Source organism: Protobothrops mucrosquamatus, unplaced genomic scaffold (assembly GCF_001527695.2).
Source record: "Protobothrops mucrosquamatus isolate PMUCROS unplaced genomic scaffold, P.Mucros_1.0 scaffold226, whole genome shotgun sequence".
In the NCBI taxonomy this organism is placed as follows: Eukaryota; Metazoa; Chordata; class Lepidosauria; order Squamata; family Viperidae; genus Protobothrops; species Protobothrops mucrosquamatus.
The window spans coordinates 338,552-361,920 of NW_015386577.1; the positions used below are offsets into that span (position 1 = coordinate 338,552).

The 23,369-nt window shown below is 39.0% G+C and overlaps 1 protein-coding gene across 1 annotated transcript in view; it reads right to left on the reverse strand.

Moving 5' to 3' along the window:
- LOC107285904 (sodium- and chloride-dependent betaine transporter-like) overlaps window positions 1-23,369 on the reverse strand; it is a 57,065-nt gene that overhangs the window by 13,366 nt on the left and 20,330 nt on the right. Inside the window, exons 5-12 of the mRNA XM_015814170.1 lie at window positions 19,121-19,199; window positions 17,569-17,701; window positions 13,561-13,695; window positions 9,677-9,780; window positions 7,193-7,317; window positions 6,569-6,681; window positions 5,637-5,774; window positions 2,833-2,935 (exon numbers count right to left, since the gene is read on the reverse strand). Coding sequence (XP_015669656.1) covers window positions 2,833-2,935; window positions 5,637-5,774; window positions 6,569-6,681; window positions 7,193-7,317; window positions 9,677-9,780; window positions 13,561-13,695; window positions 17,569-17,701; window positions 19,121-19,199 — 930 coding nt within the window. The remainder of the gene's footprint in view (window positions 1-2,832; window positions 2,936-5,636; window positions 5,775-6,568; window positions 6,682-7,192; window positions 7,318-9,676; window positions 9,781-13,560; window positions 13,696-17,568; window positions 17,702-19,120; window positions 19,200-23,369) is intronic.

Genomic DNA, 23,369 nt, shown 5'->3' on the forward strand with positions numbered 1-23,369 from the left:
TCACGGCCGACAACTGGTCTTCCAGTGTCAGCCGTGGGTCCAGGAGGACCCCCAGGTTGCGTACCCTCTCCGAGGGGGCCAGAATTTCGCCCCCTATAGTCAGCGATGGAATCAGCTGACTATGCCGGGGCGCCGGCAGCCACAGCCACTCGGTCTTGGAAGGGTTGAGCCTGAGTCTGTTCCTCCCCATCCAGACCCTATTTTGATGCACTATTTTGATACAAAAATAGTTATGAATGTTTTGTCTTGCAATAATCTAAAACAGCAATCATTATTCTGGGTAAATGAGGAGAAAGTTCTTTTACCCAGTCATGCATAGGGTTGAACTAGCTTTTCCCCTTCAGTTATGTTGTAGGAGAAACTAAATCCAAAGGCTGAAAAAATTTCCTCAGTTACAAAACTAATTTAACAACCCAGAACACATCTCTAACAATGATTGACTATTATTCTTTAATTAATTTTTTAATTTAAAGGTATCCCATCTTTATTATTTTTACAAACAACTCATGATGTGGGGACATATCCAACACACCTTCTTCCTCCTATTTTTCCCACCACATCAACCCTGTTTGATGGGCTGGGCTGAAAGAGAGTGACTGGCCCAAGGTCATCCAGCTGGATTTCATGGCTAAGATGGGATGTGAACTTACGATTTCTTGCTTGCTAGCCTGGTGCCTTAACCACTAGACTAAAGAGACTAGTGATACAGTGAAAAATAGTCTCCTTAGGTACTTTCCAGAAATGACAATGGGTAGCGTGATTTTACATTACCAGAGACACGGGTAAAAATGGATTGTATTGGTGGCTAACTGGACTGAACATGCTGTAGGAAGTGGATTATTTTGATCCTTTAAAATTATGTTATAGCGGAGAGACATTTTAACCCAACTGCAAGAATGTCCTACAGATGAGTTTGTTCTGACCTTGAATAGTACTGTCATCATCTCCCTAGTGGAAAAAACCCCCCTTCAAATTCAAATCTAGCAGCACAACAAAATAAGTGCAGCCCATTCAGGTAGAAAAAAATAAAAACAGGAAATGAGGATTTCATCCTAGTTTTAAGCATTATGAAGCATTTAAGAGCCTGCAGGTAGCATCTATTTAAGATGCTTTAAAAACATTATATAAGAAGTGCGCTGGATCAAATCAAGGTTCAGCACTTGATTCCCACAATAGCTACCAGATGCTAAGGGAAACCCTCAGAAAGGAGTTGGATTCAGTAATTTCTCTTGCTTTCTCCCTAAGCAACTGGGATTCAACATCAGTTCCCTCTAATGCTTCAGAAATGCAGAATCATCAGGACGAAAAATCTTGGCAGCTTAAGCCAGCAACAAATGGGGGAAAACGTGTGTGCTGCTTGTCTTTTGTTTATCCTGCTCTAAAAGGAGATATTTCTAACGCTTAGGTTCAATACTTTCACTATTCAATTTTTACCTTGTTTTCCTTGATATTGTGTAATTATAAGTCATGTTGTAGTGGCTGCATCTAAAAGAGGGGGGGGGAACCCCAGTATTTAATTTAGGGATTAAAATATACGTCCTTGAACTGCATATATAGCCAGTTTAATCTAGTGGTTAAGGCACCAGGCTAGAAACTGGGAGACTGTGAATTCTAGTACCACCTTAAGCATGAAAGCTGGCTGGGTGATTTTTGGGCCAGTCACTCTCTCTCAGCCAAATCCAGCTCACAAGTTGTTGTTGTGGGGAAAGAGGAGAAGGAAGGGGTAGTATGTATGTTCGCCTTGAGTTGGAACAACAACAACAAACAACAACAACAACAACAACAACAACAACAACAACAATAATAATAATAATAATAATAATAATAATAATAATAATAATAATAATAATAATAATAATAATAATAATAATAATAATAATAATAATAATAATGTAGCCCACCAGATTTCATGTTGGGACTCTTGAGTAGATGGGGGCAAAAATCTGACTCCCTCCTCTTTTATTTTATTTTTTCTTTTCCTTTCTTTTTTGGGGGGGCAGGAGTGAGTAATTTAGAGTTTGGAAAAGTTTAGTCCAAACGTCTGCCTTAACCTTTGCTATTGTTTAAAGTGTGATGAAAAATTTTGTATCACAAGCTGACAGGAACTGTGTTTGTCTAATACAGTGATGGCGAACCTTTTAGACACCGAGTGCCCAAAAAACACCCCGCCCTCGCTCGCTCTGCACCCTGCCCCGCCCACCTGCAGGGCCAGCTACCGCTTCCATGGCCCGCCACAGATCGCCCAGGTGGCCCTGCAGCACCATGGCAGCCAAGTCCTCTGCCCGCACCCAGCAGCATCATCTGCGACGGGGTGCGAGGGTGGAGTCTTGTCCCTGCTGCCCGTCTGCCATGTCCTTGGCCGCGCTGCTCTGTGTGGGCCACGCCTGGTGGCTACTCTCCTCCGGGGTGGCTGCTGGTGAGGAGGGGGCTGTGGGGGAAGGCGGGGCTGGGGCAACGGTACGCGTGCTCACAGAGAGGGGTCTGAGTGCCACCTCTGGCACCTGTGCCATAGGTTTGCCACCACTGGTCTAATATATGAATTGAAGAATGAGTGCACCAGCAGATTCATCCAACTAAAAGAATTGGAATAGGCACAGCTAGATGAGAAGTAAAAAAGGCTGATCAAAAGAGAGAGAAAAATAACATCTGCTTGGACCTGCTGCCTTGCAGGTATGTTGGAGTACAATTCTCAGAATTCCCAGGCCTGCAATTGAGCAATGCAGTCTTGACACATCTAGACAGCTGTTCTAGTGTGTCAAATGTGTCTTCATTCTTAAAGGGAGCCCTGTGTGCATCAAACATTGCCTTCATGTAATTGAATGTCTTACGTACCGTAAACCCAAGCAATGCAGATGACTTCAAAGACGGCAAGAAAGAGAAGGCACGTGCCGCTGGCTGCATAATAATCAAACAGCTGGAAGATGTACATCCCACCCTACAAGAACCACAAAGCAAAAGGGTCAGAACCCAAAGCAACAAACATGCAGGTAGTCCTTGTCTTAAAACCATTCATTTAATGACCATTTTAAGTTATGGCAGCACTGAAAAAAAAACGTTTTTCCACTGACAATCACTGCGGTATCCCCATGGTCACATGATCAAAATTGGATGCTTGGCAATGAGCTCATATTTATGACGGTTGCAGTGTCCTGGGGTCATGTGATCCCCTTTTGTGACCTTCTGACAAGCAAAATGAAGTGGGAAGTCAGATTCACTTTACTAACTTAACAACTGCACTGATACACTGAACAACTGTGGCAAGAAAAGTTGTAAAATGCAGCAAAATTCACTTAACACTTAACTGTCTTGCTTAACAATGGAAATTTTGGGCTCAGCTGTGCTCGTACATCCAGGACTACCTGCACATATTATTTCTCATTCTGTGCTATATAAATCAAAGAATGAGTAAAAGAATTTCTTGCTTTAGCTTTAAAACAAAAAGCTAACACCAAAATCTGAACCTATTAACTTCTTTGGGAAAAAAAAAACAACCTATTGCCCGAGGCATGTTTTCATAAATTTGCAGTCTAGTTACTCGTCTGGCATCTACTCCTCTTCTCCCAATCAGTAAAAAAACTGCAAGCATTTTATAAATGGCTTTTTATCCTACATCCAGTCTTGTAGGATAAAAGGTTTGTGGTCACCATTCTGATTTCTCTCCAGTTCCATAGTCCTGAGTTGGAATTTGAGTTGAGACACAAGCAACAAGAAAAGAAAGCATTATCTCTAGAAGTGCAATTGGCATACTGCATGTTGAGGAAAACCAGCTGCCAAACCTCATCCAGACCTCAGAGATACTGATGACTGAGCAAGTGAGGAAACTATGAATTAGCTGTCCAGGAAAAAAAAGAGGGATGTAATAACTTTTGATTTAAGGAGACAAAAATCCCAGTAGAAATCTGAACTGGTTCAAGATTAATTTTCAAATGCAGTCTTTGAAAACCTGTCATTCCCATCCCTTTCAAGCTCCTGAGGGACATCAGGTCCTACTCTCGGATCAGAGGGTTGAATTGTAACCAATGACAGCAAGCAGTCAAAGGCCTCCTGGAGCTGTCCAAGGTTCAAGAGTTGTCTCAATCTTTCTCACAACTCTCCACTCCTGCTTTTTCCATGCAACTTTGCTTTCTCCTGTGATGCCCCTCCTTGGCGTCATACAAATTCAGTAAGCATTCTTAGTATTTCTGAAGCATAATTGGTTGATGCAGTTAAATGATAGAGAGCTGAAGATAATTATTTACTTATTCAATTATTACTGATTGCTTCTTTAGGTTTCTATTGCTTCGTTAGCATATTCTATTAGCATCCATCTACATACTTAAAATCTATGTGGCAATCTTCCTCTCCTCTCCTCTCCTCTCCTCTCCTCTCCTCTCCTCTCTTCTCTTCTCTTCTCTTCTCTTCTCTTCTCTTCTCCTCTTCTCTCCTCCCCTCCTCTCCTCTCTTCTCCTCTCCTCTCCTCCTCTCCTCTCCTCTCCTCCCCTCCTCTCCTCTCCTCTCCTCTCTTCTCTTCTCTTCTCTTCTCCTCCCCTCCCCTCCCCTCCCCTCCCCTCCTCTCCTCTCCTCTCCTCTCTTCTCTTCTCTTCTCTTCTCCTCTCCTCTCCTCTCCTCCTCTCCTCTCCTCTCCTCTCCTCTCCCTTTTGTCTTCTTCTCCTGATACCATGGCTTCATGTCATCCTCCTTTAAGTAAGAACCTCTTTCTCCTACTTACCCCAGAATAAGAGTAAGAAATAAGAATAATAGATCTCATATCATTGTAGTTGTCTCCCTACCCATATTACTCCTTCATTAAAATATTTCTTCATGTCCTGGATAACGAATCTCATTACCTGCAGTAGGCTCTTCTATATTTGGTTATGATCAATTGATCATTAAAGTTCCATTTTCAAGTTTCAATTAAAAAATAATACCACAATGACTATACTGATTATAGACCTTCTGCAACTTAAGTCCACTATGCTGCCTGCAATAAGTATCTATGAAGGAAGCAAAATATCCTGTTCATGTTGACCAAGTTCAAACTGTAATTGTGCACATGTGATACTTCCATACACTGTATGCATATCTATTAGCAAGGGTATATCCTCTTTCTTTTTCTTTCTTTCTTTCTTTCTTTCTTTCTTTCTTTCTTTCTTTCTTTCTTTCTTTCTTTCTTTCTTTCTTTCCTTCCTTCCTTCCTTCCTTCCTTCCTTCCTTCCTTCCTTCCCTCCTATTTATTTATTTATTTATCTTTTTATCAATCAAATTTTGAAACAGTTCATCTCCTTCATAGAAGGACAGAATGGATTTAATCTGTTCCCAGAAATTTCACAGATGATATTATGTGTGACCTTGTAGACGTTGGATTACAGAAGTAAGTATCCCTAAATATTGGGATGATAATTACAACCCAAGGACATTCTAAAAGCAAGCACAAAACAGGATTGTGATTTCTTGGACTAGGTGCCAGAAAATAGGAATGAATACTGGAGGAAGGGAAGAGAAGGAACTTATGTAAACCGAATGCATTTTATGATCTGATGATCATTTGGGTAACTTAATCATATGGGCTGAAATGTTGGAGGATAGTTGCTAATATTACAGTAGTAACATATATTTTGTAGTTGTATCTCTTCCTCCCACTGACCTCCACTTCTCACCTCCGTGACCAGCAGCAAGCCAATAAGATAGCAAATCACAGCAATGCCCAGGATCAGCAGCTCTCTACGTCCTTTCTTACGGAAGATTTCCGGGAACAAGTCAACAATGGCAGTCACTAAGCTCTCGACACAGACAAACTGGGGAAGAAAGAATGTCAGAAGACCAAAATCCAAAGTTTCCCTCTGTTGGCTCTTAATCTCTTTAGCTTTCTTCCTCTCTCTTTTCTTTCTTTGCTAGCTAAGAGCTTCCTGTAGCAATTTTAGCACATATGTATTCCTAGATTAGGTTGTGATATATTGCTACAAGTCAGAGATTTTCCCATCATTCTCAACATACCCCAGATGGGATTTAAGAATTCTTTCTACACACACACGAGAAATCACAAGTTTTGTCTTTGGAGGGCTTCTAATTCTTGGGATTTTTCTGTAAAAATCTGTTAAAATCCAGAGTCTGGATAAAGAACTCTGCTGGACAACCCAAGAGCTTCAAGAACAGCATTTAGCTAATAGGATCAACGGTCAGCATAAGAAACCATCCACTGACATTATATGCCTGGTGGCCATGTGTATCATAAATGAACATATGAGTAAATCCTTTGCCAACTTCTTATTTTTTTCTTAAAAGCTGCTTGAGAAAAAAACAACAGTTCAATTTGAAAAGGTGAAAGAATCCATCACAAGAGAGCTTACATCTGCATTTGTACTACAAACAATCTGTGCATCTTTGTTGCATCAGATCAAAGTTCTGTTCTCCAAATTTATATAAACAATTAATGCTGAGCATCATTTGCTCATGGGGCTCCTTTCTTTCCAAAGAAGAAAACTGTATTTCTTCTGCAAGATGTATTACATACAAAGATATAAAGATATTCTACATTTTAAGAATACATTACAGGGTCTTGCTTTTTTTTAAATAATAATAATAATCGTACTTGACTATCCAGCCCCAAGAAGATCAACATAAGGAAGAACAAACAGGCCCACAGCTGAGATATAGGCATCATGGTTACTGCTTTGGGGTAGGCAATAAATGCTAGGCCAGGACCTGTCAATCAAAGAAAAAGAAACAAAGCAATGTTCTATTAGCTTAAGGTGAGGAACCAGCATCCTTTCAACAGTTATTAAATCACAGTTCCTGTTAAAACTTTATCCCACTGGATATGATGATTGGAGTTGAATGGGAATTCATGCAAAGAATTTCAGCTTCTGCCTTATCAAACATGCTTACTGGATTAAGATAGACAAATACACAGTTATCAGTGACTACCTGTGTTTCTGAATCTAGTGCCTCCCAGGTATGGGAGACAAAATCAGATGAATGTGGAGAACATCAACAAAATCAGACATACGTGAGTTTCTCTACCCATCTTGTAGAGAAATTGTATGGAAGGCCTCCTCCAAGTTAGCATATGTGACAACTCACAGAATTCCAGCCAGCATGACCAAAACAGAAAATTAAATTGGGAAAGAGAGTCTTATGCTTATGTCATGGCTCCTATTCCTAAAGTATGGAATTTATATTTAGGTATCTCCTTCTGCAGCCATCAGATCCTTACCTGATTCAGCTACTTTTGAAATGGGGATATTTTGTTCCTGCGCCATGAAGCCCAACACAGAGAAGATGGCGAAGCCCGCCACAAAGCTTGTGGCACTGTTCAGGAAACAGAGCATGAAGGCATCTCTGTTGAAAATCCCAGAGAGAGAGAAATTGAATCAGATAAAGCAACAGTCACACAATCAGTATGAAACAGAATCTGCCTTTGAGGAATAGCTCACAATCTGTGTTCTCACCATAGAACACAATCAGGTTTTCTGGGCATCCAGGAAAATGGAAGCGCTGGATTGGTTGTCATAGTAACCCAACATTAGGCCCTTTCCCGCCTACTATATGTCTTCTAGACTGCACTGCTGATCATAACAGGTACGGTAATCCTTGACTTATGACCATTTGTTTAATGGTTCAATATGTTCAATATTATAACAGTGCTAAAAAAAAGTCCAGTCCTTGAACTTACAGTGTTGTACTGTTGTACCACACCCATGTTCCCATGATTACAATTCAGGCACTTGGCAACAGTGTGTGTTTATAACCAATTGCGGTGTCCTGTGGTGACCACAATTTGAGACTTTTTTTTTTTTTGCTGTCTCTGGCAAAAAGCTGCCCATTTGCAAGAATGGGTTGGTATTTATGATCATGGTGTTTGTCTAACAACCATTGTAGAAATGGTCATAAAATCAGATCCAAGTCAACTTATGATCACAATGACTTGTGACGGAAATTCCATTTCCAATTGTAGTTGTAAGTTGAGGATTATCCATACCCAGCTTAATAGATTGCATACTCTAAAAATGTGATAGAAGATTTTAACATGCTTTGGACATTCTTTGTGCTTTTACTATGGCATTCTCTCTTATTCCATACGTATATGCCCTTGGCATTTCCAGATTCCTTTGGAAAAGTTTACACATCCATACCATACAGCATATCATAGAAGCATAGAATGAGAGTTGGAAGAGATTTTAGAAGTCATCTAGTCATGAAAGGCTTTGTCAAGAGCTTTGCTGAACTTTAAATAGACCATATATATGGCATTCCCATGACCTACTAAGATAGTAACTTAGGAATTGTTGGTAGTCAGCTTGTATACACTTAGTATGTCGATGAAGATTCTCAGTCATTCAGGTAAAGTTGTCTGGAAGGTGAGTCATGGCAACTGGACTATACATTTAGTAAATTTTTATTTAATTTCATTATGTAAGGTTAATTTACAGTTAGATTCATAGTGTAAGACTGGTGGAAACTTAATAATTCAAGTTTTAACTAAGAATTACTAAAATGGCATTTTTATTATTATGGTTGGTCATGCAATCAACCAGATGTTTAGACTGGATTTGGCATTTTTACCCACCTATCAAGTCCTTCCCAAGGACCTGGGATAGGCAGATGTTGTCATGTGATGGGGTTAAAAATATTGCTAGAGTATGTAAGCTGTTTCAAGTAAAGCTGCCTTTTGCAATCAACTGATCATGAATTTATCAATGCTGATGGTGTTCAAGAGGTACTCCAGTTATTTTGGGATTATACCCAAGGCATCTATTACTATTGGCACTATCTTTGCTTTCTTTTATCACAGCTGTTTTACTTCTACTTGAATGTTTATTTGTTCACCCTTAATTATTGTTAAAGTTTTGCTTTATTCCCTTTATTGTTTTTGGAATGCATTTCCAATTAGATTAGATAGTTTAAGCTATGTTTGTGTTTGTATGTAAGAATGTGAGAGGCAGAGAGATAGAGAGAATCCATAGACACACAAATACATATATGTACTTAAAGTATATTTTCTTACAAATATTGATAATTGAACTAGAAGAAATACATACATGCAAAGAAAGCAAAGCAAACATAAAATCATGTCTTGCTAGAATATACATTACAGAATGTATAAAATATACAGGAAGTCCTAGATTTACAATAGTTTGTTTAGTGATTGTTCAAAGTTACAACAGCTCTGAAAAATGTGACTTATGACTGTTTTTCACAGTTACGACCTTTGCAGCTTCCCCATGGTCACGTGATTAAAATTCAGATGCTTGGCAACTGGTTCATATTTATGACCATTACTGCATCCCAGGGTCATGTGATCACCTTTTGCAAGAGATATTACAGTGATAGATTAGATCTCTCTCTCTCTCTCTCTCTCTCTCTCTCTCTCTCTCTCTCTCTCTCTCTCTCTCTCTCTCTCTCTCTCTCTCTCTCTCTCTCTCTGTGTGTGTGTGTGTGTACATGTTTGTGTATCTATATCTATATTTACAGAAATGAGTGAATGGTTGTTGCATGATGCAGGCAGCAAGATAGAGGACTGAACTGAAATGATTTGAACTATTCCAGAAGATCCTGCATTCCAGAAGAATTGTCAGACCACAGAGAAATATATATTAAAGAATTCAGTGGATTACAAACACGGGTAGGAAACACGCAATGACTGATACAACAAAACACTAAAAGTCTGCAGAAATTAAAAGTGGTGTTTTACTTCTACCTGTAACAATTGTTGTTATATTTGTTGTAGCTGCCAAGGGCTGTCAAGCATCCTTGGCAAATGGCATATGAAAAGAAGATCTGCGTGCCTGCATCCATCCATACCTGAAACAAGAAAAGGACAATAATTCTACAGTCAGGAGGTAGATCATCAAGAAGAACGTGGTAACAGCCAATGCCATCCCTAGAAAACAATTAGAAAAGAAGTAGAAGTTGTAAAAGATTTCCTTGGTTCAAAAATTCATAGAGATGGTAGCTGTATCCACGAAATAGAGAAGAATTTCCTACATATGAGAAAGATTATGGTAGATCTATTTAGATATTAAAGTATAGATGCATCACACTGAAAAAAATGCGTATTGCTGCGTCCATGTACTTTTCTAGTTGCAACACATGGCTGAGAAAGTGGAACCAGCAGAAAGACTTAATGAAGGAAAAAGGATGCCTTTGAATTCTGCTACTAGAAAATTTATTGAGAATACTTTGGACTGTCTTTGAAGAGGAACAAATAATTCAGTATTGGATGAAAACCAGACTGTTTACTAGAAGCATTAATATTGAAGCTAAAGCTTAAATATTTTGCATATGTAATGCAAAGGCAAGAGTAACTACTGTAGAGAAGATCCCAAGGCTTGGAAAAAATTAAAGTCAATGGGAAAAGAAGTCAGCAGAAGATAATGGGGTTGCTATTGTCACTGATGACACAAACAGGAGCTTACAAGAACTTAAAGAAGCAGTTACATTGGACCATAAAAAGTTGGAAGTGATGGAACAATTGATCAAAGCACAAGGAAACATCACTGAAAAATTCAAAAAGATACATGTATAAATCAAAATCTAAAACCTTTTACTTTCATAATTGAAGTAGTCATTGCCTATTTTGTCTAAAAAATTATAGGAGCTGAAGTCCAACACATGTCATGTGGAAAATAATTGAGTTGCAGAAGAAACAAACAAACTGCATTCTCATGAACACACACATTCTTGGAATACTCGATAGAAGCTCTAAATAGTCTGAAAGTAGAATATCTAAAAGGCTACCTCTCAAGTGTAAACTTGCCTGTGTACTCAATCAACATTAAATTTTCTAGGCTTAGCTATGTCATTCCAGTGTCAGAAGTCCAGCAAGTGAATGTGTGAGATGATAAAATACAAAAATAAAACCAGCAAAAATAGTACTCTTGGGTTTTTTTAACATTTACAACTTAATTTTGTAAACTGCTTTGTTATATCTCTAAGAGTTAAATATAAATTTAACAAATAATAATAATAATAATAATAATAATAATAATAATAATAATAATAATAATAATAATAATAATAATAATAATAATAATAATAATATTTGGCAGACTGGTGCCCTACCCAAAAATCTTGGACGACACTTAGAAAATCTGCTCATTGACAAAATTTCCATCTATCCATTGCAAAAGGCCACACCGCACATATACTATGCCAATACATCACAACATCCAAGGGGAATGTTCTTGGGAAAACTCGATGCATATGAAGGCCAACACCAGTGATGATTTCACATTGTTGGTGTATTTAATAATAACAAGCAACCATTTATATGTTTGAGGACTACTTAATTTGAATGGGTGCATTGGTTTTGATTGGTTGGTTGAGTTTTTTTTTTTTTACTTCTAGCTTGATCTAGATTTATAAGGTATTTGATTGTTATTTTATTTGTTTTAGTATTTATTTATTTATTTATTAAATTTATATGCTGCCCATCTCTCCGATAGGTTGACTCTGGGGAGATGGGTGGCATCTTTTGCTTGTGGTTAATTATCTTTGGGAGTGACTCAAAAAAGTCACTCCAAACTGACTATGTGACTTGAAAAGAAAGTAAAAGTCTTCCAATAATAAGGGATAAAAACCTGATCAGCTGAACCCTTCCCCATTTTCAAAATTAGCAGTGAAACCCAAATTGCATCCAATTCAAAGTAAATCATAGTAAAGTAAATTTAAAGACACACCCTAAGAAATCTTTTCGCCGGGTTTCTCTTGCTAGGAACACCAGTCTCTCGGGGGAAATTTGGATATTAGACATGAGAAACCTGACCCAGTAAATTGGAAGAGACATTATCTTTCTCTTGCCTAATCATTTTCACTTAGGACTTGGCAAAACCATCTGTCAGATGCTGAATATTTAATAGAAGAGTCTGCAGTGCTGTGCCTTAAATGGCAGTGACCGAGTATGTCCATATCTGTGTACATCTTTCAGTGAAGCTGGGGGCTGATTTTTAGGAAAAGCCCTTTGCCTTTACAATGGCATGCTTGGACCTGTCTTTCAAACATTAGATTTCCCCTAAATGACTAAAATAACTTTGTCTAGGACAGGGGTCCTCAACCTTGGCAACTTTAAGAAGTCCACAAGTCTTAAAGTTGCCAAGGTTGAGGACCCCTGGTCTAGGATCTAACAGCACACAGCACAGATGAATAATGAAAAGCACAGTAGTCCAACATGACATGTACATACAGGTTGGAGAGGGCCTCTGAAACACAGCACTTGGGAACACTGTTCCTGCTAGCTGGGTTTGCTAGAAATTGGAATTCAGCCATACCTTCAGGACCACAAGTTCTCTGCCTCTAGTATTAAGCCCTGTTCAGCGATTCCTATCTCCATCCCTCGCTCCTTATTGCACAATGTCTCTGAAGGATTCTCCAGGCCAGCTCTCTTCTGTATTATATGAGCTGTTAGGTGGGCAAATACAGTGTTGGCTTTGAAATATCTTTTCTGGGACAATGTATCTAGTAACCTCATTTATTTGTTTGAATTTTTTCATTAGACTTCCATGGTACACTGTGACTATTGGATGGTTTCGAAGATTACAAAACATATTGAAGAATTGCTAGGGCCCAAGTTGAATGCTTCCAAGTTATTCAGAGTGCTGCCATGGGACAGCTCTTAATGTATGTGTTGCAATTTTCCCCACCATAGCAATTTCCAGATGCATCAGACCACGACGCTCATCATCCCCAGCTACCCATCACAACAGTGGCTAGGGACAACAGGTGTTTAAGCCAATGCACCTGGAGGGGACCCAAAAGGGAAAGTGATAGATGGTATTTTATGCTTTCATGTGCATTTTGTTTGACTGGATTTATTAGGTCACGCTTAAGATGTTATATTACTGACAATCCCTCAGGTAAGCAGTTAAGAGTAAGCATGTCAAATAAATCTTTCAAAGATTTCTTTTCAAGCAAATGGTGCAATCATCCAGAAAGGAATTTGTTGCAACAGGAATGAGCATGCAATCATCCACAGGGTCTGCTAGAATTCTCTTGAAAGATTCTTCTCCTTAAACATCAAATTTAAAAAATGAATGCTTGGAAAAATTGTATGCAAAACCTGAATATCTTAGGGAAAGATGTATATAGGATAGGCACAAAATATGTTGCCTGCACAACATATGGCAGGCAAAATCAATACAAATTATCCTGTGTGAATGTTTGCATAAATTGGAAGATGATGCAAAACTTTAAGAGAAAGGAGTAACACCGAATAAATGACAACAACTAAGTGTAGACCAGTCCATGCTCCCTATATTAGTTAGGAAGGAGTTTTGATCTTATGAAATTCATCTGCCCCTATTTTCATAGAGCTCTGAGGACATCAAAAATCATTCTGACCTGGCCAATAAAAGGTCATCATTTCTTTAAAGCAGCCACACTTTTTCCAGGTCTTTGTACAAGCCTGAAAAATGCCTCTACTTTAAAAGTCACTTAGCTTTAATGACGTGACTTAGCAAAGCTTCAATAACACTTTCAGGTTTGTGCAGGAATATTGTGTCCATGAAAAATTGGAAGCACATCTGCCAAATCCATTTGAAATGTGCATGATCTGCCTATTGAAACGCAATAGAAGTTACAACTCACCTGAGGATCAGCCAGTCTGGAAATGTCTGGGTTTAAGTAGAATATAATTCCACCTAAAGCCCCAGGGAGAGTGACTCCTCGAATTAGCAGCACAATCAACATTAGGTAAGGAAAAGTGGCAGTGAAGTAGACTACCTGTGAATAAAGCAGAAGAAGCCTCAAAAAAAACCTTAGTAAATAGGTTGTTTACAGGGTTATTAACAGACAGCAGAAGAGAATAGGGGCAGACAATCTCTGGCCATAAGTCTACTTGAAGACTTTCAACCAATTGTTACAGCCCCATTGACCACAACTTCAGAAAAAAACAACCTCTGACCCCTTGAAATGGGGGGAAATAGCCTCATGTAATGCATATGATTTGGTTTCAGTTATTTTGCACCCTTAGCAAGATAATACTAAAAGGCAGACACTTTTCACCACTTTGATATCTTCATTGTCAGTTCTGAGGCTGGTTGTTTTATCTGTTGTCAATAGTTTGGTCTCCTTTGTATTGAATTTTAGTCCCATTTTTCATTGTGCTGCTTTACTTTTATTACTAGAGTTTGCAGGATATTTGCATTTCTGGCTATCAAAGCAATGTCATTAGCATAGAGTAGGCCAGATCATTGATGTTTCTTCCCCCAATTTTAAAACCATGTTCATCTTTTTACAAGCCCACTTCTCTTAATAAATATTCAGAATATAGGTTGAATAATTAAGGGGGGAAATATGCAGCCTGGTCTCACACCTTTGGTAACTTGGAATCATATTTCACCATGTTCTGTCCATACGTTGTCTTCCTGACTTGTATATAAGTTTCTCATGAGGACAATGAGATGTTCTGATTTTTTTAAAGCACATTCGACAACTCTGTGTGATCCACACAATCAATGCTCTTTTTATAATCAATGAAGCACATAATGACTTCTTTTTGGTATTCTTTGGCTTTCTCAATTATCCAGTTGCATCAGAAATAACTTGCCGTATTAGGCAGCCTTTTCTAAAGCCACTTTGAACCTCCGTATTTCTCTTTTTCCATGTAAGGCTTGAATCTGTTTTGGATTATCCTATTATTTTCCAATATGTGAAATTAAGAATATTGTTAACACTCTGTTAAGTCTCCCTTTTTTGATATTGGAATGTAGCGTGACCTCTTTCATTCTGTTAGCCAATATGTCATCTTCCAAATTTGTTGGCATAACTTTTTAGAACATTTACTATTCCTTCTTCTATTGCTTGCCATGTTTCTGTGGGCGGAATGGGACAACTCGCTGCGGACAATTTGCTATGGCCAACTCACCACGGGACAACTCAACACAGCCAGGTTGTTGCAGGGGAACTTCCCACAGGACAATTGGACAATTCAATTCAATTATTTCAAATAAATAAAAAAAATATTTTAATTTTTGCAGTTCAAATTTCATTTTGTCCTTCCTTTTGCATCCTTTCTTTAATGATTCTAGTACCATTTCTTTGATATTAGTGTAACGCTTGTCCTGCAGTGAGTTGTCCCACAATGAGTTGGCCATGGATAATTGTCCCATGGCGAGTTGGCCGTAGCAAGTTGGTTGTGGTGAGTTGGCCGTGGCGAATTGGCCATGGTGAGTTGGCTGTGGTGAGTTGGCCATGGCGAATTGTCATAGACCAGTGGTTCTCAACCTTTTTAATGCCACGACCCCAACCGGTCGTAAGTTGAGGACTAAACCGGTCGTATGTCGAGGACTAAACCAGTCATAAGTCGAGGACTACCCAACCGGTCGTAAGTCGAGGACTTTCCCTGCCCAGGAGCGCCACACATGCGTGGTTCCGCCCCCTGCGCCGGCCGAGGCGTAGCTGGCAAGCGGCAGAGATGGAGCAGGCCGACCACCAGCTGGCCCAGCCCAAGGGAGGTAAGGCACCCACCGGAAAAGGGGAAAAAAATGGCAGACAAAAAAAATGGCGGACAAAAAAATGGCGGACAGCCTTGCTTGGTGACCCCCGTGAAATGGTCGATCGACCCCAAATGGGGTCCCGACCCAGAGGTTGAGAACCACTGTCATAGACCTTTCTGTGGGTATTCCATCCATTCTTGTAACCTTTTGACTTGATAATAACCATAATGAATTGAATTAATTGAACCTCATATTTTCTTTGTCCTTCCAAAAGAAATAGCACTACCTATTTTAAATTATGGTAGTGCAGGCAGCTTGTGTTTCCTGGCCTACAAGAAGAGCATGATGGAACTGACACAATTGTGAAATGTCCAATGTTGTAACAGCAGTACATGATGCAAGTACATTCTGAAATCCATGCACTAGTCTCTGTGTTCTCCTAGAATCAATAAAAGCATGTTCTTTTCCCTGAACAGTATTCATTTGCATTCTGAATTTTCTTAATTCAATGTAACTTTAATGCAATGCTAATTTAATCAAACTGATGTTTTCTATTACCACTGCATCCTATAATGTAAGTAGCCAAGCGGGAATATACTTATATTCCACATTATGGGTTTTGGCTTTCAATTAAGGAATATCAGTTAAAATCTTGAATTTGCCTTGTCTGACTTATACTTCCCATTTCTATCCTGGCAAATACCAAAACGGCAGACAAAAATGTTAAATGAAATTGAATACTAACAATTTAAAAACACAGATTAATATGAATAATAATATTATAATTAACAGTTGGTAAAGAGCTATGTCTTTACAGATTTTTTTCAAAATGTGGAGACCAAATGCAACTTCCAAGAAATGGATATCGTAAACCTGGGGGCAAATGCAAGAGAAGACTAATGTATCTCCTGCTTGCCAAAATGATGGGCCTCTAGCAATGATGGGAGTCTTTTAATAATCAGACACTTTCTTAACTGCAACTGTGCTCCTAACTGTTCATAGCTTTAAAAATTAATACCAACTTTAATTGTGCCTAGTAGGAATTGGCAACCAATGCCATTAGGGATTGGTTAGCAGTGTAGCTGTGCATTTTACAGCAGCTGCAACTTCCACAGACTTTTCAAGGATGGACCCATTTGGTCAACATGCAGTAGTCAAGTTGGGATGCAACCAAAGCACGAACAAAACCAACATTCAGATCCACTATTCATCTACAACACCTCTATTTTATCCAGATGTAACATCAGATTGTTTTCCTCATCTAGTCTATTATCAACTTAGGCAACATTCAAAAGTATGAATGCTCCACTGAAATTGAGTGGAATGATGTAATATTCCAGGTGACCTCCTCCAGCAGTTCCATAGAACATCAGAGTCTAAATAGTCTAAAGATTAAACAATAGTTTCCCAACATTGCCTCTAAAAAGGGCCCAACAGGAAAGAAAAGAATTATTGTTAACAATGTTTCTCAAACCCAATCCCACAAATGGTTTAGACATACCATCAACAATAGTAAGTTTCTAATGTTGGCTACTTTAATGGTTCTGGGAAATCCAGAAGCAGGAGGACACTTTTGCCTCTGTATTCCAACAACTGGCGAAACCTAGAATAGGATGTTTCTACAGGAATTTTACAAAAGTTGAACAATACTATTGATACCTCAAATGCTGGTATACCTGTCCTCCATGAATTTTCCTATGTAGTGACATATTGAAAAAATTCTCACAAGTGAATGCAATTCTTGAAATTAATGCAGATCTAAGCTACAGTTTTTGATCGGACAATGTGAGCCAACTATAGACTAGATCAATTTTTTTCAATCTGGAGTCTTTCACAATTCCTATCACTGTGTACCACACCATTGGGAGTGATGAGATTCGTAATCTGAAACATCTGAAAGTACACAATTGAGGGAAGTTGATTGTGATGAAACTATTTTGCAGAGGTATTGCTATAAGAATTACGGCCGGGGCTTTGACCTTTTTCTCAGGCCTTAATGCCCACTAAAATGGAATCAAATTATTTATAATATTCCCCCTCCACACAGACATGAATATATGTCCATGCATACTTTCATCTTGCTGCTCTCCAATGCAAGAAAACTGACAGGACACAGCAATGCAATCTAAGCATTAACCAAGCACAGGGTAACTCCTACTTTGCCAGTGGACTTGACTCCTTTCCAGATGCAGAAATAGCAGATGATCCAGGCCAGCATGAGGCAGAGAGCCAATTCCCAGCGCACAGTGCCCAGATTGTGAATACCTTCTGTTATTTTCAGCGTACGCCTCCTGAGAGGAGAGATGAAAGGATGGGGAAGTGAGGCATCTTTCTGCCAGCTCCTATTAACCCTTCATACCTGCTTCCTTGACAGCTCTTCCTCACTAAAAGCCTTTAATTTAACTTGGCCATTGCAGAATAGACACAACAGTATCTGTTAGCCCTTCAAAGTCCTCAAGCCGAAAACCACAAACTGTTATTAACACTACTTTTATTGTAAGCTATAGAAACAGAATCTTGCATGTCTGAAAGCACTTCTCCCTCTTTTACTTTCCAGAAAAGGGTTCCTTCTGAGATGTTCCCATGCAACTTTCCTTGTGTGGGCTGAGGTACCTTACGCATGATGATTGTCAAGGCTGCAGCTCTTCCTCCTGTCTCTCAAGGTCATTCTCACAGACCATTGCACTATCTTACAAGAATAGTGATGGTGCTAGTCAGACTCGCTACAAGCTGTACTTTCTTTATTGGTGACAGAGTATTGAGGGAGAGAGAAAATGTGTTGATGATACTTATAAGCTTATAGATAGACAATGGCATGTATTTCCCACTTGCCTTCATAAAATTTAGGCACTTTCCCCAGAAATTAATCAATGACTAATGAGGGTAGAGCTGATCACATGTACATTCCTCTTCAAAGAGACAGTGGGGGTGGGGAAAAGCAGCATAATATTTATACAGGATAGTTTGGCACTATGATTCAACAGGAAAAACTGGTCAATTTTTGGAATATATATAATTTTTGCAATATATATAATTTTTGCAATAAAAATTGCAAATGCAGAAAGCCCTAGTCCTATGAAGTATTTCATTTAGAGCCCACTACTATTATCATGTCACCATCAGGTTGCTTTCCTGTTTTCTGTTTGTTTACCTTCTCTTATTAATCTAAATATTTGGATTTTTCTCTCTGCTACTCTCAAAACAGCCTCTTGCCCGGCCATCACTGCAACTGCAATAATATCTGAGCTCAGGAGGAAACATAGATAAAAATGTGACAAATAAATACATTAATAAAGTCTACCAATAATTTATATGCCTCACATTATTTTAGAGGTTTTTCTTCTGGGATGATGCTGTCCAGATGTTTAGGACAGTAAAGAAAGCTGGTAGGAACAGGGAAAAAACAACCATCAATTACAGATGATGTAGAGTACAGTGCTGCCATCTTGATATTTTTTAACCACCCCCTGCAGACACCTCTGGGATGGAGGATATGCTGTACATGTATGCAATTCCTGCTTTTTCTGTAGGCCTCATTATTTCAAAAACCTGAGGATGAACCCCATGTTTTCCCCACCTGCAGCCTGCAATACTATGAATTTCCTTCTCCTTGAACTTCAGCATGGCCAAATCTACACATATCCCCTCTAAATCCTAGGGAAAGGATTGAGGGAAAGGAAATAAATAACCCAAACAATTGAAATACATACTCCCAAAACTCGATAACTGGAGAGGAGGCATTAGTATTATTCCCAGGATCAGAACCATTCAGAGACTCCACACAGTACTCTGCCAAGAGAGAGAGAGAGAGAGAGATGTAAGAATAGGAACAGATCTTAAAGGTCAACTGATCCAACCCCCAGTGCAAATCTACAATGTGCTTAGAATATCTATTCAGGATCCAAACTATCTGGTTTGGTACAGCAACCAAACAGGACAAGTACAGACTCCAATGAACAGTTATGTTTGCAGAAAGAACAATTGCAACCAACCTGCCTCCTACAGAAGATCAGTATATTGAGCGAGTCAGAAGGAGGGCTGAGAAAATATCTACTGACCCCTCACATTCTGGACATAAACTGTTCCAACGTCTTCCCTCAGGATGGCGCTATAGGGGATTGTAGGCCAAAACAACTAGACATAGAACAGTTTCTTCCCTCTTGCCATCAGTCTGCTAGACACCTAATTCTCTCAGTGCTGCCTAATGTCTATTAACCCATATAGTGTGGCTGTAATATTATTGTTTATCCTTCTTATTATCTCCTTTACTCCCCCTTTTATTGGCATTATTATTATTATTCTGTTGCTTTGCATGTACACTGAGTGCTTTTGTACTGGAGATAAATTCCTTGGGTGGCTAGTCACACTTGGCCAAATAAAGAATTCAATTCAATTCAACTTTGCTGAGATACTTTTAGCAAAATAGATGTTTCTGCTCCAAGAAAACTGACTCTGAGAGAGAGAGCCTAAGGCTATATTAAAACATCCATCCTTCCTTTTATTGGATTCCTCCTGTCTGGGGCTCCCGAACGACATGGCAGTTCCTCAAACATATATGAAATCCAGATGTCTCTGGAATGTAGATTGTTATCAAGTCATGCTGACTGTTGTAATTTAGGATTGCAGACCCAAACCCCTTCCTTCCTCTTCACATTTGCCTCTCTGTGTACATTCTGTCCCCCACAGCCCTTTTCATGTATGCAGTTGCCCTAGAGAGCTGTTTGTAAAAACATCTAGAGACAGAGTGCACTACCAAAGCATCTAGGAGGGTTAGATAAATAGAGGATGAGAGGATATTATGGAAAAAAGTGTGACTAATGTAGAGAAGAAAAAGCAGGAGAAAGGTCATGAAGTACAGAATGGGTAGCTGTCAAATATTTTGTGTACCGTGCTTTAAGGGGCTTGGAAGTGTAAAGAGGAAGGACTGAGTAGCTAAAAGGGGGAAAGTTTAGTTTGGGTGTCAATATGCTGTGTTGCAAGAAGTTGCTTCTAATAAACAAGTTGTAGATCAGTTTAGTCAGGCAAATGCATGTTGCTATCGAACCAAATGTTACTATTTTTGTGAAAGAATAATATTGGTTTTATTTCTCTTGAATAGAAAATGATGCACCACATAAAAGAAATAGAATTGACATTGGATCAACCGTTTCTATATTGCCAGTCTGCCTGTGCTCAAAATGTTGACAGTTTGGCACTTATTTTTTATTTTATTTGTTTATTACATTTTCATCCTACCTTTACTACTTTAAAGGTAACTCAAGGCAGCGAATATACGTAATACTCCTTACTCCTACTATTTACCTCACAACAGCCACACTGTGAGGTGTGTTGGGCTGAAGGAGAGTTACAGCTTTCATGACTAGAACTCATAGTCCACTGATTTTTAGCCTGGTGCCTTAACCACAACATCAAACTGACTTCTTCTCAAACCCAATGACTTGAAAAACTAAAATTCAGGTATGTTTACCTGTAAAGGTAACTTTTGGTTATGTAGTTCAGCAGAAGTTTGTATTGTCATAGGTAGGAGAGATTTGCTGCATAAGACCTGAGGAAATTGAATGGATGGGTTACACCACTACATCTAATCTACTTCCAGGTCCTTCTTCAGAGAATGTGGTTATTGACATTGTAGGATCCCTTGATGGGATTCCAGTGGGTTGCCATTGTGCTAAAATGTTGATTGAATATTATAAGTGGCCACAAGTAGCTTTGGTATCACCCTTCAGCAGGAATTACTGAATGTTGTTCTGTTGCTTTCAGTAGGGAAAGTGATTCTAAAGTGTTAGTCTCTAATAATAGGAGGCAATTTATTTATGAAAATGTTTAGCAGAGAATAAAATTATACAGAGGAAGGCATCAATGTATTATTATCAAGCCAATGAGAGACTAACACATTTGAGAGATTCAACAGAATCTGAAAGATAGATTACTTACAGCAAAGTTATAAGGAAAAAGTTAGGAATCCTTGATTATGGAATATTGGCAATTATATGCCATTGAGTAACACAGAGAAGTATTGCATGGAAGCTCTGGCATCGAAAAGGCAAGATGGTGGAAGGGTCATGATGCAAGCCTTCTTTGCATCACCATCACCATCATCAACAACACACACACATACCAGTGGATGCCAATGCATGGGAGAGACCAAGTGAATATGGCTGGCTCAGAAGATCAAAGCCAGATGCTGACTTAAGAGAGTATATGAGGAAAAGAGTGGAGAAGACATAGAGAAATTGTAAAAGTATAGGCCAGTGTGGCGGCACTAAGGGTTAGAAATGTAAATGTATTTGCAGTGTAAAAGATTTTAAAATATAGGTACTAGAGATAAAAGCGATGTAGTAGTAGATTTATATCCCTTTGTAAATGTTTTAAAAGAAATGGTCTTATATTTACAAACCGTTGGGTATGGGTGGGGTAGAACTTTGCTATAAGATAGGGATGTCCACAGAGAAAAAAGGAACAGGCCTCCAATTGCACGATCGTGGCTACTATCTTGACTTTTATTATTTAACTAATCCTTATTATTTAATTAAGCAGAAAGGAGGTAGTGCATTGGCAACCTTTGACAGTGGTGTATGAGCCCCAGGTTGACTGGCCAAATCAGAAAAGCTTCACAGGAGGTAAAGTTGAGCAAAATCAGTGAGAAGTTGAAGCTGAAAGATGGCCAGTCCAAACAAGACATCTGCCAATTTGGACAAAGCATTGTGTTATGTAAAAGCTGAATAATGCAATGTTATGAGGAAGAGAAATGTACCTTCTGCCTATAAGGAATTTAGGAGAGTAAGCCAGCAGGAAGACAGGAGTAGCCAAAAAGGAGGGTTGGCTGTCGATGTACTACACTATGAGGAAGCTGCAACTGATAAACATTGTGTCAGGTTTATTACTGCCTAGGGGACACAATAGAAACATGGGGGAATATATAATATTGCATACCATCCTGTAAATTTCTGTATCTGCTAGGACTTAACCTAACTTCTAGTGGTGCCATCAATGGAGGACTTAGAAATTTGGGATACTAGCTAAAGCAGGGGTGTCAAACTCACAATGTCACGTGACATGTCGCAACGTATCGTGACTTTGCCATGGCCGGCAATGGGGTGGGTGCAGTTTTACTATGATGCATCTGGCCCACGGGCTGACAATTTGAGCTAAAGGATTCCCAAAGACAGCAAGATGGAGTAATTACTTTTCAAAGGATGTGAAGTGTCCATTACTACCATCTCTGGGAAGGCAACCCTATGATACAACACTAAATCTGGGGTTTAAAATTATCTAATTGCATTGCTGTCTCCTAGAGGTGAATAGAGAAAAGATGCGTAAAGAAAAGAACAGAAGTAGGAGGCTGTGTCTTTAGTGGGACATAAACATAAACATCTGGTTGTAGGAAGATATAGAAGGCAAGGGAATGGCCTTGAGAGACAGGAGGCAAAGGCAATGGTCAGATAAAAGAGGTCTGAGTTCAGGGTAAGAATGTAATGTGAATAAATCTCTCACAAAGATGAGATGGTGGAAATGCATTCAATCTTGTAAGATTCTATTAGTGTAGATTAACATTAAAATATTACAGACTTAGATGATATTGATTTAGTCTGATCTACCTTGAAGGGCGGACTGATGGAGGATGGAGAATAATACTCATATTCTATATTCCCTGCTCCCCAGAGAAAGGAGATAAAGTGAATATGCAAAGCAGAGTATACCAGACCATGAAAAATGTTCAGAGGTCAACCTGAATCATTATTGGGCCATCTTGCTTTTCCAGGGCTTATCAAATTCCACAAAATAAAACAAATAGAATTCTGCCTAAATAAAGACATAGCCTGATGTTGAGGAATTCTGGGAGTTGAAGTCCACAACTCATAAAAGGGCCAAGTTTGAAGACCCCTTATGTAGCCTCTCTGCTTCCTATCCAACAAAGCAAACACAAATCTGGTGGTTGCGATCCACCTATAATTTTGC